Genomic DNA, 15,672 nt, shown 5'->3' with positions numbered 1-15,672 from the left:
ATAAAAACCAGGGATGTGTAACGATCAAGTGGAAGTCCTTGGTTTTGTTTCTGATTTGTACATTTTTTTTGGCTGTGGGCAGGTTGTTTAATCTACCTGTTTTACAATGCAACTTCATATGAATTGTAATCAGTTATCTTATAAAGGTCAAAATAAGAATGCACATATGCAGATTGTATTCAGACTGTTGCCAAAGTTGCCTTTATAAGAGGGTGTTTTACTTAAGAAAATTTTCTTTCAGATCTTTTGAACAAGAATTCTATGTAAAGTTCAAAGTACTATATTATCACAACCACAAGAGCTAGAAATTACTCAAGATATGTTCTGCCTTTGTTGCAAACCAAAGAGATCATTGGAGAGTACTCTTACATATTTTGCATCTTCCTTTATCATCCTCTGTTCACAGTTACCAATATCTGATGGAATATGAGACATTATGGCGTATTTTCAGTTAGCTGAGATTGTCTGGATTTTCAGTGCCTTGCATGCATTTTGACCCAGGAAATATATTTATATAAAATAAAGAAAACCTCAAATTTACAAAAGCTGTCAGTGCTGTATTAGTATTGTAAACATTGCTATACTGTGTTATATCCAAAGTGATGATTACTTGTGGTATGTTTATTCGTATTCTTTTTATATTTATCATAGCAATTTAAGACAGAAGCTTATCAGCAGCAGATAGAAATGGAAAGACTGAACCACCAGGCAGAACTATTGCTGAAGAAAGTAACAGAGGAAAGTGACAGGCACACTGTTCAAGACCCTCTCTCAGAGCTCAAACTAATGTGGGACAACCTAGAGGAAAAAATTATCAATAGACAGGTAAATAAATTTGAATGCAAAGGCTTTATTCATGAATTAGATTTTTGAGAAAAGCTTTTTGTTATGCATATTGTATGTATCACTTCATATATTTAGTCTTTTTGTTTTGGAAATTACAGAACTATATCTAATAGAATTGGAATTTCACAATTTACTGAGTTCTTTCATGATTTTTAAACCCTTGGCAGTATTTTTGTGTCACTTCCTCAATCAGCAGTGTCACATCAAATCATTATTTCATGTTGACTTTTTGATGATGTCTTAATTATCAGTTAAACACACGTTTTATGTGCAAAACCAGTATCAACTGCTGAACTGCACACTTTCTCTTAAAAACTTAATATCAAACTATTGCAGTGTTCTTTCCAAAACACTTCGTTATCAAAGCGAAACAGAGATATTTAAAGATGCAGTGCATCTTTAAAGTGTATTTCTTTCTAAATTGACTCATTTCACTGCAAAGAAAAAGTTTTAAAAAGTTCATGCACCAAGTTGCATTTATGTTGAAATTATATCCCAAAAGATGAAAACTACTACCATATCTCTGCTGAGAGAACCTGCAAACTTTGTTCTGGTTACGAGATCTGTAATGATGAGGAATTTAAGCCTAGCTGTAAGGCTTTACAATGGAAGTGCTAACTCAGCTCCAACTGTAGAGGCAGCTTCTTGTGTAACTGTTTCTCTCTGTTTTTTCTGCTATCAGATACATGAACCCCACTCAGTGAATGCAGCAACTAGTGGTAATTTAAACTAATTTAATAGCATCATGAAGCCATTTTATTGTTAATTTTATTTTATTTTTACTACAGCACAAGCTGGAGGGTGCCTTGTTAGCCTTGGGGCAGTTCCAGCATGCCCTGGATGAGTTACTAACGTGGCTGACGCATACAGAAGATCTGCTGAATGAACAGAAACCTGTGGGTGGAGACCCCAAGGCTATTGAAATTGAGCTTGCCAAGCATCATGTATGTAATTATACTGAATATTAACTGAAACATTCTTTTGATGTTTACCTTAGTGATGAGTGTTGTAAAACTTGATAAATAATTCTTTGTGGAGATTTTCAAGATGCAGATTATGGCTGAAATGCAGGCTTGGAAGTGAATAACTAATATCTTTCCTCTTCCTCCTCTGTATTTCTTCCTTCCTTGCATATACCAAGCAACTGGCATAGGTTTTAGTGAAAAAGAGCAGCTCACCCTGGTCTCTGCTTTTATTCACCTTCATTTGACCCAGGAAGTTCTGAAGTTGTCGTACCTGCTACTCTCCCTGAAGCAGTAAACTCCTTGACTAGTTCTGTTTGGGCCGAGGCTTACAAAATGCACTTAAACCTTTAAACAACTGTGCTTCCTGTTTCTTGCTTCTCAGAGAAAAAGCAATTTGTTCTGAAATCTGCAAAATTGTATCTCAGTTGTGACTAGCTAAAACAGAGAATGCTTCTCTGAAACTCCCTGGAAACTTTAGGGGTAACCCTGCTTTCATCTTTATGTCTTTATAAGTTGCAATGTAGGTTTAATTTTTAATTATTTTTAATAGCTGGTGTGCCTTTGGAGCCCTTGGAGGAATCCTTCCATTCTTCCCTTCTTTCAAAGAGTATCTCCCAAGAGGGAGAAATCATCTTTACCCTCTTATAAAAACGTAAAGAAACCATCTTTACGTTTGTGTGGCTCAGTGCTGTTCATGATTAGGTGGCTTTTTGTAGGGCTGAAGATTTCATACTAACCTCATAAATCCTCTTCTTTCCTTTTTACCTGCCATTTAAATTTTGCCTTGCGTATCATGTGAAAAGTATTCTCATTCAGAGTTCTTTATGGATGTAGAGAGAATAGACTGAAATTGACAGTGTAAAGATAATTTTGGCATTTTGTTGTCTTTGTTAATGCAGTTGTACAGCTTCTGTACAGCCTTTTGTGTGTTCAGTTAGAACTTGGGCAGAGTAAAATATATACATGCCCTTTGTGATTACTGTTAGAAACGCCTTTAAAAACAAAAATCATCACCAACCCAACCTCCACTTTATGAAACTCTTACATTCTCAGTGAACGGAAATGTTTTACTACCAAAGAAAATCCAGGCATCGTTGAATACCTCATCCACCTTGAGTGATGGAGTTCAGCAAACACATGAACCAGTCTACTTCCTTTTCAAAAAACAGAGTTCATAGGTTAGAAAGTTCACACAGTAGCGCTTCCTGTGGTAGCCTGGAAAAACATCCATCTCTTGAATAACTTTGGAAAGAACAGACCTTGTTCTTAGTGTGCCTCAGCAGGAAGGAAGGAATAAGATGCATCTGCTTCTGTGAATGTCCCTTTTTTTGACTGGGAAAGTAAAATAACTAATATCTTTAGTGCTTAGCTTAGAAGAAATGATATAAATGTGGTGCACTTTCTGTATACGAGGACTACCTGTAACTCCCTATTTAGTCAAACACTCTGTATATTTTATTTAAAAGTTCCTTTGTATTTACCTTTGAATTTTCTTTTCCATCTGCTAGCATTCTGAGGGAAATGAGTTTGAACCACACCTCCTGGAAGACAGCAATCATAAACTTGAATTTTTCAGATGGGGTTTATTATCCCCTTTTAACTTTTTTGCAAATCCTCTTTTTCTGTCCTTTGTATCTGGTATTTTAGAGCCTTATTTCAATCTTTCTGAAATCTTTCTGAAAACAGCATCCTTTTCCCAAATGTACTTACTGCTCATTATGATTTTATTGTGGTCCATGGTAATGGTTTTTAACCAGCTGGGAGGAGATCTTATGGTATTAGCTTTATAATCATTCTGTAGCTCTTCGGACAGTTGAAGTGTCCTGCTAGCCTGACATAATGTCAAACCACCTGTAGACCTGAAATAAATGAAAAGGCATCCATGGCAGTCAAGGTGCTCTGTGTTCCTCCCTCTCTTCTCCTCTTACACTACTGCTCCGTGAGCAATTAGCAATACCATAAATAACACTGTTTTCACACATTACTCTCTAAATAAAAGTGCTATTAAAGTATGTAGTAAGTTAAGAAGAGTGAAGTGATACTGGATATCTCAGACATGATTCTTCACTAGCAGTACCAGAAACCTTTCACAATTTTAGATTGTTATTGAGAAAGAATATATTACTTTTCCTAGGTATAAAAATGAAATATATCATATTGGGTGTTACTGCTTTTGACTGAAGTGAGATTAAGTAATGCAGCTTTAATTGCTAATACCTGTGCTAATTTTAAACAGTAGCTCAGTTATTCTAGTTGCCTTCATTCAATAACTTACCAACATGGCCAGTCATACATGTAGTGTTCCAATTGTAGGTGCTACAAAATGATGTTTTAGCTCATCAGTCTACGGTGGAAGCAGTTAAGAAAGCAGGAAGTGACTTGATTGAATCAAGTGCTGTTGAAGAAGCAAGTAATTTACGGAGCAAGTTGGAACTTCTGAATCAGCGCTGGCAAAATGTGTTGAAAAAAACAGAACAAAGGAAACAGCAGCTGGACAGTGCCTTGATCCAGGTAAATAGCAAATGATCAAATAAAGAGATAACTCAGAAAAAGGGCCTTTTTATGTGAAATACATAGATATATATATTAGAAGTTGGCCTAAATCAAAACCATAATGCAGACGCTCCTGAATTTCGAAAAGGTTTTGATCCAGCTCTATCTTTTATAACTGGCCACTACCTTTTATAGTGCTGAATCAGGACTTCAGATTTTGGTTTATGCATTTTAGAAGGCTGAAATTTCTGTATAGATATATAATTCAGTGAAAACATTGATCTCACAATTGCTCATTTAGCCTTTCATGAGTTCCATGTTTTCATGTTTTTATCCTTTATATTGGATGCAGCAAGTTTAAATTTTGTTTTGGAATTTCCGCTGATTATTGTAAATATCTGATTGATTCTGTTGGCAGTATACTTCTGCATCTGAGTTAATATTAGAATGGAAAACATTTAAGTATGCTCTAAAATGATATGGTGTAATTTAGGCCCAAGGTTTCCATGGTGAAGTTGAAGATATGCAGCAATGGCTGACAGACACTGAACGTCAGCTGTTGGCATCAAAACCTGTTGGAGGCTTACCAGAAACAGCAAGAGAGCAGCTTAATACCCATATGGTAAGTATCAGTGTTAGAATGCTTTGCAAATTGCATTTCAGTGCTAACTATCTTTCATGAGTGTTTATGGTAAATATAGAGCATGGTCTATATATCACAATGTCTGTACTGTATCTTAAAACATTTTACTGGCCTTCAAACCAGAACTGTTATGTGCAGTGTTGCAAAAGCAGTAATTTGTGAGATGCCCAAAGCTAAACCATTATTAGTATTGAGACAGAAATAAAAGAAGTTTTTGCATCCTCATTCTCAGAAAGAAAGATAGGAAGTGTTTACAGTTTTTTCGGAGTGATTAATATTCTTTTTTTCCCCCTCTAGCCCCATAACTACATTTCTGCTTTTTCTAAGATATGAAGATGAATCTAAAAATGATCCACATTCATTTGCATAGGATCTTGAAATTGAAGAACTGGATCCTCTGTTCTTTATCTAACCAAAGTTGATATTGTAGTCAACAGAGATGTTATAAGAACTCCTGGGTCATATAGCGAGTCTGATTTAATTAGAAATGGAAAGCTGGTCAGGTTGCCTGAATTATTCCCTCCTTCCTCTTTAAGAAAAATACTATGGATGTTTTTTCCCCAGTAGAGAACTGCTGAGCTCAGTGAAGAACACTAACTTGATAACTTACCTCAAAGGAAGGTGGTTCATAGTGCTCCATTTATATAAAGTCATGCTGTGCTGTTAGGACTGGATATAAGCCCAAGTTGAGTGATCTGAACTCCTGACCTCCTGGCTCAGACACGAAAATGATATTTACTGAACTGTCTTTGAGCTATAGCATGCTTGACGCAGTTTCCATCAGAGCACCATTGTCATAGGTTTGTAGTTTTATTTTGAAATGATGCTGAAGGTTTTTACGCAAAAATATAGGGTTTCTTTTATGCTTATTTCAAAAGTTACCAGTAACACTGTTTTCGAGATCAAAAAGGACAGAATCTTACTTTTTTGGAGGAAGAGTTCTTCTTTCTTTCTTGCAATTTTAAAAATAGTTATGAAAAGCAAATAGCGCAAAACACAAATAGAACCTTGCTGTTTTGAATTATCCCTACCCCCTGATATCCTTCTCACCTTGTATTAAAAAAACAATGTTCATTTTGAAGGGAGATCTAAACAAAAACCCAAGAGAGTCAGTGCAGCTCTTTCCATTTTCCACCCTGGACTTGGAATCAGACCAGGACAGAACAATTTTCCCTGGAAAACTTCAGGGTTTTCTTTAGTACATGCCTTTAGTGTGCATATCAGTAAGCCATTTTCTATTTTTACTGCATTTACATATTGATTAATGAAAGAATGTTTAAACTGAGTTTAATACTGTAGTCAGAGCAAGTGTGAATATGTTCCTGATAAAATGTACTGTTTATGCAGAATGACTTCCTAAGTGCACCTTTTACCAAGTTGTTACTATACTGTGGGCTATCATATAACTACAGAAGTTGACTCATCATTTTTTAATGTATAACCCTTCAGAAAAAAAAAAGGATTTGGTTAGAATTTAATTAAACCTCACAGCATCCATGCAGATCTATGTAAATTCTCACTTTTTTGGCAGGTGAATGGCTGAGGCCAAGCGTCATGTTGAGTGCTATTGATCATACTTTGCAAACTACAGACTTGCAATTAAGTGATCCAAACTGTGTTAATTTATGACATGTAGCTAAAGAACAAAATTTTGCTCTGTGTTTTGTTGTGTTTGTCATTAGAAAGAACATGTCATCTTCTTGAGTCTAACATCTGTGTTACAGATATGGATAGAGGAGCCCACAATTGTAATCAGTTCACAGATGGGGTTGAGATTGGGCAGTGCTTCCACCTAAGGCAATTCCAGGAATACAAGAAATATGTAAAGAAATTATAGGACACCAACAGCGAAGGGGTTGAAAAGAGGCCTCCTCAGTTTTCGCAGTGCTGTTCATAAATATCCCTTTCCTTTCACCAAAAAACAATTCATTTCTTTTAGGTCCCTCATTTCAAATTACTTTAATTCCTCCTGCCCTCTTAAGGATGTGATTTTACTACAGAATTAACTGTGGCAGTGAGCCCCTAGGATTGGTATCTTAGACCGAGCTCAACTCCAGTGTGTGTGGCCGCTGTTGCTATGGCATCTCTCACCCGTGCTGCACTCCCTGCGTATACTGCTGAGGGGTTAGTGCTGCAGTAAATAAGCTGCTCTAGGGACTCTATGGAAACTTTCTCTGTATTTCTGGGCATCTGGGGGGAATTGTGGAATGTCAACTGCACAGAAAGTGGAATCTGGATCCCCCTTCCCTGTCATTTCCCTCTGAGCTAATTAGCTTGAGTTACAAGGGTCATTTAACTTCAAGGGAGAGCTTCGGAGTGTGGATGGGAGAAGGGTGAAGAGTAATACACAGGGCAGGCCCGAGCTTCATCTGCAGTGCAGACATACGTACTCTAAAATGCTATTAAAGCTGGCTTCTACCTTTTTGGTTTTGCCTCCGAATAGGACCCACCTGTTGCCATTGGGTTCATTAAAATACACACATGCATACAGACATCCTTTAGTTTCTAAGAATAAGAAAGGTGAAGCTTTACAGCCTAAGAAAAATGTTTTAGGGAGGTTGGGAAAATAGAAAAAAGCCGACTAGGTGACAACACTTTTCACAGTCCTCGGGAGGGAAGGAAGGAAGGAAGCTTTCTGACCTGTGAAAATCTCAGCTCATGGCCTGACCCACTTCCTGCTTTGTCCTCCTGGGGAATCAAATACAGCCCTGTGCCCAGTATATCTTACCCCAGAGAAACTGTTGGTTTTAGGCTCCTCTCCTGGGAGCCAGTCCCTTCCCTCCTATTTACAGGACAGTTATTCCTCATCTTCTTGAACATGTTCCTCATTTGGGAGTCTGCATCAACTTTGATGATGTATTTTGAACATGCTATACATTTTGAAAATGCTCTTTTGAGCCAGAGGGAAGTTTGAGTGTTCCAGTTCTCTTGCCACCTCATATTTAACGTGGTTGAAAGAAAAAAATAGTTAGTAGAATACTTAGCAGGTAAAACAGATGTTACTATTATACTTCCAGCCATTCTACCATTATTCTTCTGTGTATGTAAAAAGTCTTCCATGTACATAAAAAGTCTTTAGTGCTTATGCCTAGCAAGTGAAGGAAGATACAGACAAAACAAGAGGCAATGTAAGTAAAGCAGCCCTCCCAAGTTGTCCCACCCACTTCTGAAGGTGTGTTGGATACCTTTGGGCTTTCAGCATGCTGTATGATGCTGACACATTTTGTGTTTCAGCTACAGGTGGACTTGAAACCAATTGAGTTGTAGCAAATCTTGCACAGTGAGATAAGTGCATAATACTTTCCTTGCCAGGCTTTGGATCTCAGAAAAAACATCTGACAGACAATACAAGTTCTCATTTCCTGAAGAATTGGGCCCTTTCTTTGCTCATTTGGCTTTTTATGAATTACATGTGTTTCCTATATTAGTCTTAATCGTACCCGCAGAATGTTGGGGGAAGAATGGATACTATGCGAACATTTGTAAAGAGTATTGAATTTCTACCTGACTTATTTTTTGGTGGTTTCTTAATTTAGGAACTTTGTGCTGCCTTTGAAGCCAAAGAAGAGACATATAAGTGTCTAATGCAGAAAGGCCAGCAGATGCTTGCAAGATGCCCAGAATCTGCTGAAACGAACGTTGAGCAGGACATAAATAACTTAAAAGAAAAATGGGAATCAGTACAAACAAAGCTCAGTGAAAGAAAAGTACGTGGTCTTAAATAAAAATAGAAGTGTAAATCATGTATTTAAGCATGTTATTGTCCGGTCCTTTTATACATACATACTTGCTTGATCTTTCAGATTTAGAATTAATTATAGAGTTATGCAGAGTTCATTGGTATGTTTAGCAAGCGGTAGGACCCAGTGGGATTCAAGAAGTTAATTTACCATAATTGGGAGTGAGGAGGGGTGAGAATTACAGAATTTTGTTCCATAGAAATATGTTAACAGATACTGACACATACTCATTTTCTAGAATGAGGGCTTTTGTGTTTTTTTTATTATAGCAATCATAGACATGAGAGAATGAATAAACTTATTTGATCATTCAAGTTTATATCGTTCTCAGCACAGAATTGCTGCTTTAATTTTCCTAGCTTTTATCTGTTTTTTCTTAAATTCCCAAACACTTGGCCTTCTGCCACCTACTTCAAGTGACTACCTTCTGCTTTAACATAGCATCAGTAGTATGATTTCACTGATGTGCAACATATATTTTGGTATTATTAATTTCATTTTGCTTTCATTGCTGTATGAAGAATAGTCCATTTGTTCTGCATCTATCAAACGATGAATAATATCAATAACTACAAAGAGAGGAACTCTCTGTACAGCTCTGATTTGTATGAAGCATAAATATTTAACTCACAACTTAGTTATACTTTAAAGTAAGAATGTTCATGTCTCTGAAGGTAATTGATTAGTGTAAGAACATCAAACTAATTCATACACAACACGCGCACCTTCTTGCAGGAAGTCATAAGGTCAGAGTACTAAGCTAGTCTAGCAGTGTGACTGTATGAAAGTCTCTGACTGCTTTCAATAATCAAAAAAAATGCTGCATCCAAAATTAGTACTGATTCAGGCAACGAAAATGACGATTGGGCATTATCTAAAAGATATGGTCTAGACAAACTTGTTTTTTCTTTAGTGCAAGAGAATAAATTAAATGACCTCTTCAAGTCCCTCCCAGGTGCACTACTGCCTTAGATTTCTTAGATTCTACTCGTTTCGTATTGAATTTGTAAACTCACATGTTCCATTACAATTAAGTAGTACAAGATATAATGTTCTAATGTGGAAAATTTTAACCTGATAAGTAGAAAATAGAGCATCTACTATCTGTCTAATTTTACTGTTACTTTTCTATCTGTCTGCTTTGATATACTCATTTGTAGGCTGTTACTTTAAAATATAAAACTTAGGAACTTTGAGATAGAAAAATGTTTAAAAATAAGAACTTCTTCAAAATGCTAAGCTAGAATGGTTTACTTGGCTGAAGCACCTATAAAACATCAACTGAAGTATGACCTATCTTTACAGACCAAACTGGAAGAAGCGCTTAATTTAGCAATGGAGTTCCACAACTCACTTCAAGACTTCATCAACTGGCTTACTCAGGCTGAGCAAACTCTAACTGCAGCTTCTCGGCCAAGTCTTATCTTGGATACTGTCTTGTTTCAAATTGATGAACACAAGGTATGTAAAGAAACAGATGTGCAATGTTTTTCTCCCACTCTTTGGAGATACTTTAACAATGTCCAAATGAACCCTGTAATGCTGGCACTCACAGAAATGTTTAATTTGTTTTAAAATTGCATTTTATAGTCTTTCCCACTGCATCATCCTTTATCAGACTATTTTTTCAGTGTTACCGCATGCAGGAGCAACATAGTATTCAGAGTAATTTTTTCCTTTTTTTCCAAGGTTTTTGCCACAGAAGTGAATTCTCATCGGGATCAGATCATAGAGCTGGACAAAACTGGAACCCATTTGAAATATTTCAGCCAGAAACAAGATGTTGTCCTTATTAAGAATCTGCTTATTAGCGTACAGAGTAGATGGGAAAAAGTAGTTCAACGCTTAGTTGAAAGGGGAAGAGCATTGGATGACGCAAGGAAAAGAGCCAAACAGGTAATGTGACAGCTATTGTACAACTCTTTGAACTTGGCTGTAATTAAATCCAGATCCTTGAGGTATATGGTGCTTTAAAGCACTTTCAAGCAAGTCTGGGTTTAGTGTAACAGACTTTGTTGAATTAGTGGAGCAATTTCTGTGATTCAATCATAGAGCACTTCATTTGGAAGGTGCAAGCTTCATTTTCAACCCGAGCAGTGACTTCTGCCTACAGTACGGGATAGCCTGAAAGAAGTTACAGTATGGCTTCCAGATGTATATTAGTGCCATCTGTCTTCAAAAAGAAGTTGCACAATCAACCCCTTATACTTTAAAGAATGTGATGAGCCCCTTTCCCTGCTCTGTGAGAGTATTGCTTAGTGTTTTCTTCTTAGGTTTACACTTAGGTTTACAATACTTCTCACTTTCCCAATCTAATATGTTAGTTACTAGACCAATATCTTCTGTGTGGAAAGATCTCTCCATTTATTTCCTTAAAAAAATGAAGAGGTCATTACACAGTCTTTCTCACCAGGGAGCTTTCATTTTTTCCTTAGATTCATGTTCCGCTTACTGAGGAACATAAATGATAAGATGCAAAATGGGTGAGAGGAATGTAAAACTTTTAAACATCAATAGGGAAATGCTAGCTTCTTTTTATTCAGGTGGAGTTTTGGCCATGTTCACATTCCCGTGTTCAGTGCTACCACTACTCAGCTCGTAGAATAAGAACTTTTCTGTGCAATAAATTACGCTGTAAACCAATCAGATGTTATTTATTTTTCAGCAGTTTGCCTTGTGCACACACACACATTGCAGTTCTGCAATGAGATGAATAACAGTGAGGATTTCATCTCTCTGTCCATTTACAGAGCTGAATACAATGAGTTTCATTCATTTAGGATGACAACTATCTGTGTAGGGGAAAGGACTACTGAAGGGTACTGATGTCAAAGCCTGACCCACAGCCCTGAGCAGCAGGGGTCCAGGAGACTGGAGAGGTTTCTGAAATAGTTTCTTGTGCTTTCGCTTCTTCCTCAGCTGGCAGGGAAAGGAAACAAAGGATTCCATGTAGGCAGCCCCGGCCAGAAGGATTTTGAAAAATCCAATTCCAAAGTGATGACACTTTGTGAGATCGTATGGCATGCTTGAATCTTGAGCCTTTCACTGTTTCCTTCCCTGAAGCACTGTTTGTATTGAGACAGGAAGGAAGATCAAGAATCTGCTCCTTGCCCATGAAGATAGCATTTGATAGACCGAGAGCATTTAGGAGAGTCCCAGGGAAAAACTTGGGCAGTCTTCCAGAGGAGAGTTTTCCCCAAATAGTGATTTACTGTTGTTGTCCCATAAGGGCAATAGCTAAGGCCTATTCTTGCTGTATTTACTAACCATTACTAAAGAGGTAGGAGTCTAAATGACCACCACATCTACAGAAGTCACCAAAATTTCTCTGAAAGATGCATCCTCCACATACAGATCATGTACGTGAAAGGTTGCTAACTGGCCTGGGAGAAAGCAGGCTAAGTCCAGTCAGCACACAGTTGGGCCAGTCTCTCTTTGAGAAGTAAAGGAGAGAAAGCTCACCAATCCTTTCCCAAGTTTGCAAAGTACTTGTTTGGCCTGTAGAGAATATATAAATTTATTTGACAATTTTATGCACCACCATATATTTAAATCTATACAAATCTCACTTTCCCACAGTTCCATGAAGCCTGGCACAAACTTATGGAATGGTTAGAAGAATCAGAGAAATCTTTGGACTCAGAGCTCGAAATTGCAAATGACCCTGACAAAATAAAGATGCAGCTTGCACAGCATAAGGTGAGTCCTGACTGATGAAATGCAAGATGCCCAGTGAGATGGCAGGCAAGTCTGTCAACCTTGTACCATACAGTCAGCAAAGGAGGTAGATTTATTGCCTCACTACAATGGAAAGCTTGTTAGCATCAAACTAACTGGTGGTGTGTTACCAAGTGGTAAAAATAGTGGAAGTGAAAAAAACTTTCCTGGTATCTGATCTGCGAGGGAATGGTTAACTATGAAGTGGAAAGACATAATATGGCAACATGGAAACCCTCTCAGAAAAGGAAAATATCTTAAGAGATTATATTCTAGACTTTTTTTTAGTCATCAAAACACAAAGTTACCATCCAGTTATTTGATTGGGGATTTTCCTTTTCGTATTGCAGGACCACCGCAAAAAAGAAAAATAATCATGTATTTTGATTGGCAGTTGCTTTTTCAGTCAAGTGAAAATATTAATGAAATACTCCAGAGAGTACAATAGCTCTATTACTGTAAAGATTCTTTCTCCGCATTGGATTCAGAGTTCCAGGACCACCTTTCCACAAACCCAACTACTATGGGCAAAAATGTAAAACTTCTGGATTAGCCTGGCTTTTCAAACAAACAATGATAGCATGAAAGAGAAGGAATTTCTACAGTTCCATGAGACACAGAGCAAAAAAGTCTAGAGGAAGTTTTTACTTTGTTTTTAATTTTGTAAAGAGTCATGAACATATTACTGAGGATCAAGTGGATGAATGGTAGGCTCTTCAAACATATGCCGTTTCTAAAAGTTTATCTTGGAGCAGTTTCCTCAGAGACAGGGTAGTGAAAGATCATTCATTTTTCTGCATTTTGGCATACAATTACTTCCACTCTATTTTAGTGTTCTCCCTTTCACCCTTTACTCTTATTTTTTCATTCTGAACAATACTCCCAAGGTTTAGCAACTCTACTGTTTCCCTTTCAGTGTATCTTCTGATGGCTGCCTTTACCTCTTACAAGTCTTTGGCTTGTATCTTAAGGATTGTTTACTATATCAATGTACTTTTATATTTTTATCATTTCTCAGTTTCCACGATGATTTAAGATTTGTTTATCAAACAGGAGAATGTTCTCCTTCAATATAGGAAAGTTGGCTGTTAGTCAAGCAAAAATAGTGTTACCTATGTTTGCTGTTAAAATTATTAGATAAAGCCTGCATTAACATTCTGTTACGCTAACTCTGCAATTCTGGTTTGTTCTAGGATTGCTATTGTTGCCAAAATCTGAAGTCAGCTCTGAGAATTTAGAAAAACATCCTTCTGTTAAGATCATCTTTCTTGTCTGCTCTAATTGTATCCCTCTTCTAATACTTCCACTACTCCCCTTTCTTTATATAAAATTCAAACTCCTCATGAGTATGGTCAACAAATTGTGACTTGGCTTCCGGGTCCTTCCTATCTTTCTTGATGCCAATTCAAGTCTTTAGCTTTCTCCTCTTCTCATCACCTGAAATTTAGACTTGATGTCCCACTTGTTCTTTCTGCCTACAGCAGTACCTTTTATGAGTCCAAACTTCCTCACACTGTTTGGCAGACTTCTCACTTCTGTCAATATCTTTTCTGCAGTCCATTTTCCTATAAAATGCCTGCAGAGAATAGCTACTTAAGTTGCTTGAATCTCATTTATTATACGGAACATGATGGAATGTGGCACAGGGACATTAGGATTGAAGTTGGTGATTTGGAGGAAAAAGATGAATGTATATGAAGGAGGGAGTTCTGTGAACTTTGTGACTTTAAACTTAAAACAACCCCCTCCAAGAAATCGAACTCAATTGTTTTTTCATGAGCTGTCGAACCTCCTAACACTGCAATGTCCTTCCTTGTATTTTGAGTCTTTTCCTTCCACTCCCATATTTACCCCCTGTGTCTGTCTTTGTCTTTTCTGTCTAGCCTTGAAGGTTTCCTTGCTCTATTTAGTTAATGATTTTGATATCTGAACTGAGTATGTGTGCTCTGTGTGTGCTGTAAGCAATAATTTGGGCTCACTCTTTGCCAGGTTGTTACTGCCAAAAAACAAGGAAAAAAAAGAGAGAAAAGCCAAGATAACGTGTTTTCTCTCCCTTTCATATCTAGTGTGTTGCCAGGGACTTTTGGGGGTTATGCGTGGTCTGTTTATTGGCAATTTTTTCTCATTTGTAGAAGTCAGGAGTGGAAAACCCCTACTAGATCACACAGTCCACTCCTCTGCTAATGCTGAATGTTCTTTACAATACGTTTATATGAACCTGACTATTTTATCTGTATGTTCTTGTCTACCTTAGAAGGGAGGTAGAGAGTTAATTATTAAGGTTTCATTCATTTTACCTATCTGCTCTTGGCAGCTGCGATGTCTTAAACCAAAATCTGCTCTCAGTTACATCTCTGTGAAATCAAATGCAAGTAGATTTGCTATGGCGTGTGCAGACCAGCTCTCAAAGAATGCATTAACTAAAGCCCTTTGTTCTCCTTGATATCTGTTTTTACTGTATGATCCTTCTCTGGCAGCACTTTCTTTTTGTTTCTTTGTGCAAATCAAGTAACACTAAGTATGTAGCTCTAGTTGTTAATAAAACCGGTCAAGTAAAAGGAGCATGGCACAAACATACACATTATTTGTGTTGAAGGCACTTCTATAAAACTTTGGTTATTTTCATTTTGAAAATGATTTTTATTTTTGTTTTTCTTTTTTTATTGTAGTTCAAGGTTGATTTTTTTTTATTTTTTCTTAAAATGTGATTCTTTGTTTTATATGAGGAAAATGACAGGACAATAAGGAAGCGATGAATTACAAAATAAATGCTATTTTTTGCTGATAAGCTCTGATCCTCAGTTTCCTCTGAATCCCAGAAGAACCCTGAAGTAAGGACACTGCAGTGCATAAAATCAGGCGAGATTTTCGTAAGAAACCTTGAGTTATCCTAGGCGAAGTTAGCCTACTGTCCCCACGGCTTAGCCCTGTCCCTGCCTCCTCCTACTTTGCACACCTTGAGTCACTCCCTTCTCTGACATGCATCCGCATCTAGAAAGAGCAGCTGATGGAAAGGATACATAGGAAAGCTGGTGAAGGAATTGTGGGTTACCATGGCACAGGTTAGTGCAGGCTGTGCAGCTGGTAACACCTCATGTGCGCTTGCCAGTAAGAGGTAAGTGATCATGCCTGTGCCAGCAATGCCTGTGTGGTACCCCTACAATCTTTATGTGCTCTGAGGAATTACAAGTTGTAAGTGGTAACAAATATCATTCTGGTTGCGATCATATTGAAGGTCGCACTGAGATTCAGATGAAAATCTGTTTTA

At 37.3% G+C, this 15,672-nt stretch overlaps 1 protein-coding gene across 17 annotated transcripts in view; it reads left to right on the top strand.

Moving 5' to 3' along the window:
- LOC112996840 (dystonin) overlaps window positions 1-15,672 on the top strand; it is a 306,620-nt gene that overhangs the window by 263,184 nt on the left and 27,764 nt on the right. For all 17 annotated transcript variants that reach the window (XM_064508599.1, XM_064508595.1, XM_064508610.1 and 14 more), the window contains 8 exons: window positions 652-825; window positions 1,635-1,790; window positions 4,125-4,322; window positions 4,798-4,926; window positions 8,484-8,654; window positions 9,993-10,148; window positions 10,377-10,583; window positions 12,267-12,386. In XM_064508599.1, coding sequence (XP_064364669.1) covers window positions 652-825; window positions 1,635-1,790; window positions 4,125-4,322; window positions 4,798-4,926; window positions 8,484-8,654; window positions 9,993-10,148; window positions 10,377-10,583; window positions 12,267-12,386 — 1,311 coding nt within the window. The remainder of the gene's footprint in view (window positions 1-651; window positions 826-1,634; window positions 1,791-4,124; window positions 4,323-4,797; window positions 4,927-8,483; window positions 8,655-9,992; window positions 10,149-10,376; window positions 10,584-12,266; window positions 12,387-15,672) is intronic.

The sequence above is a fragment of the Dromaius novaehollandiae genome, chromosome 3 (genome assembly GCF_036370855.1).
Source record: "Dromaius novaehollandiae isolate bDroNov1 chromosome 3, bDroNov1.hap1, whole genome shotgun sequence".
Lineage (NCBI taxonomy): Eukaryota > Metazoa > Chordata > Aves > Casuariiformes > Dromaiidae > Dromaius > Dromaius novaehollandiae.
The sequence above is the reverse complement of the archived record's forward strand: the minus strand, read 5'-3'. Positions and strand labels throughout refer to the sequence as shown.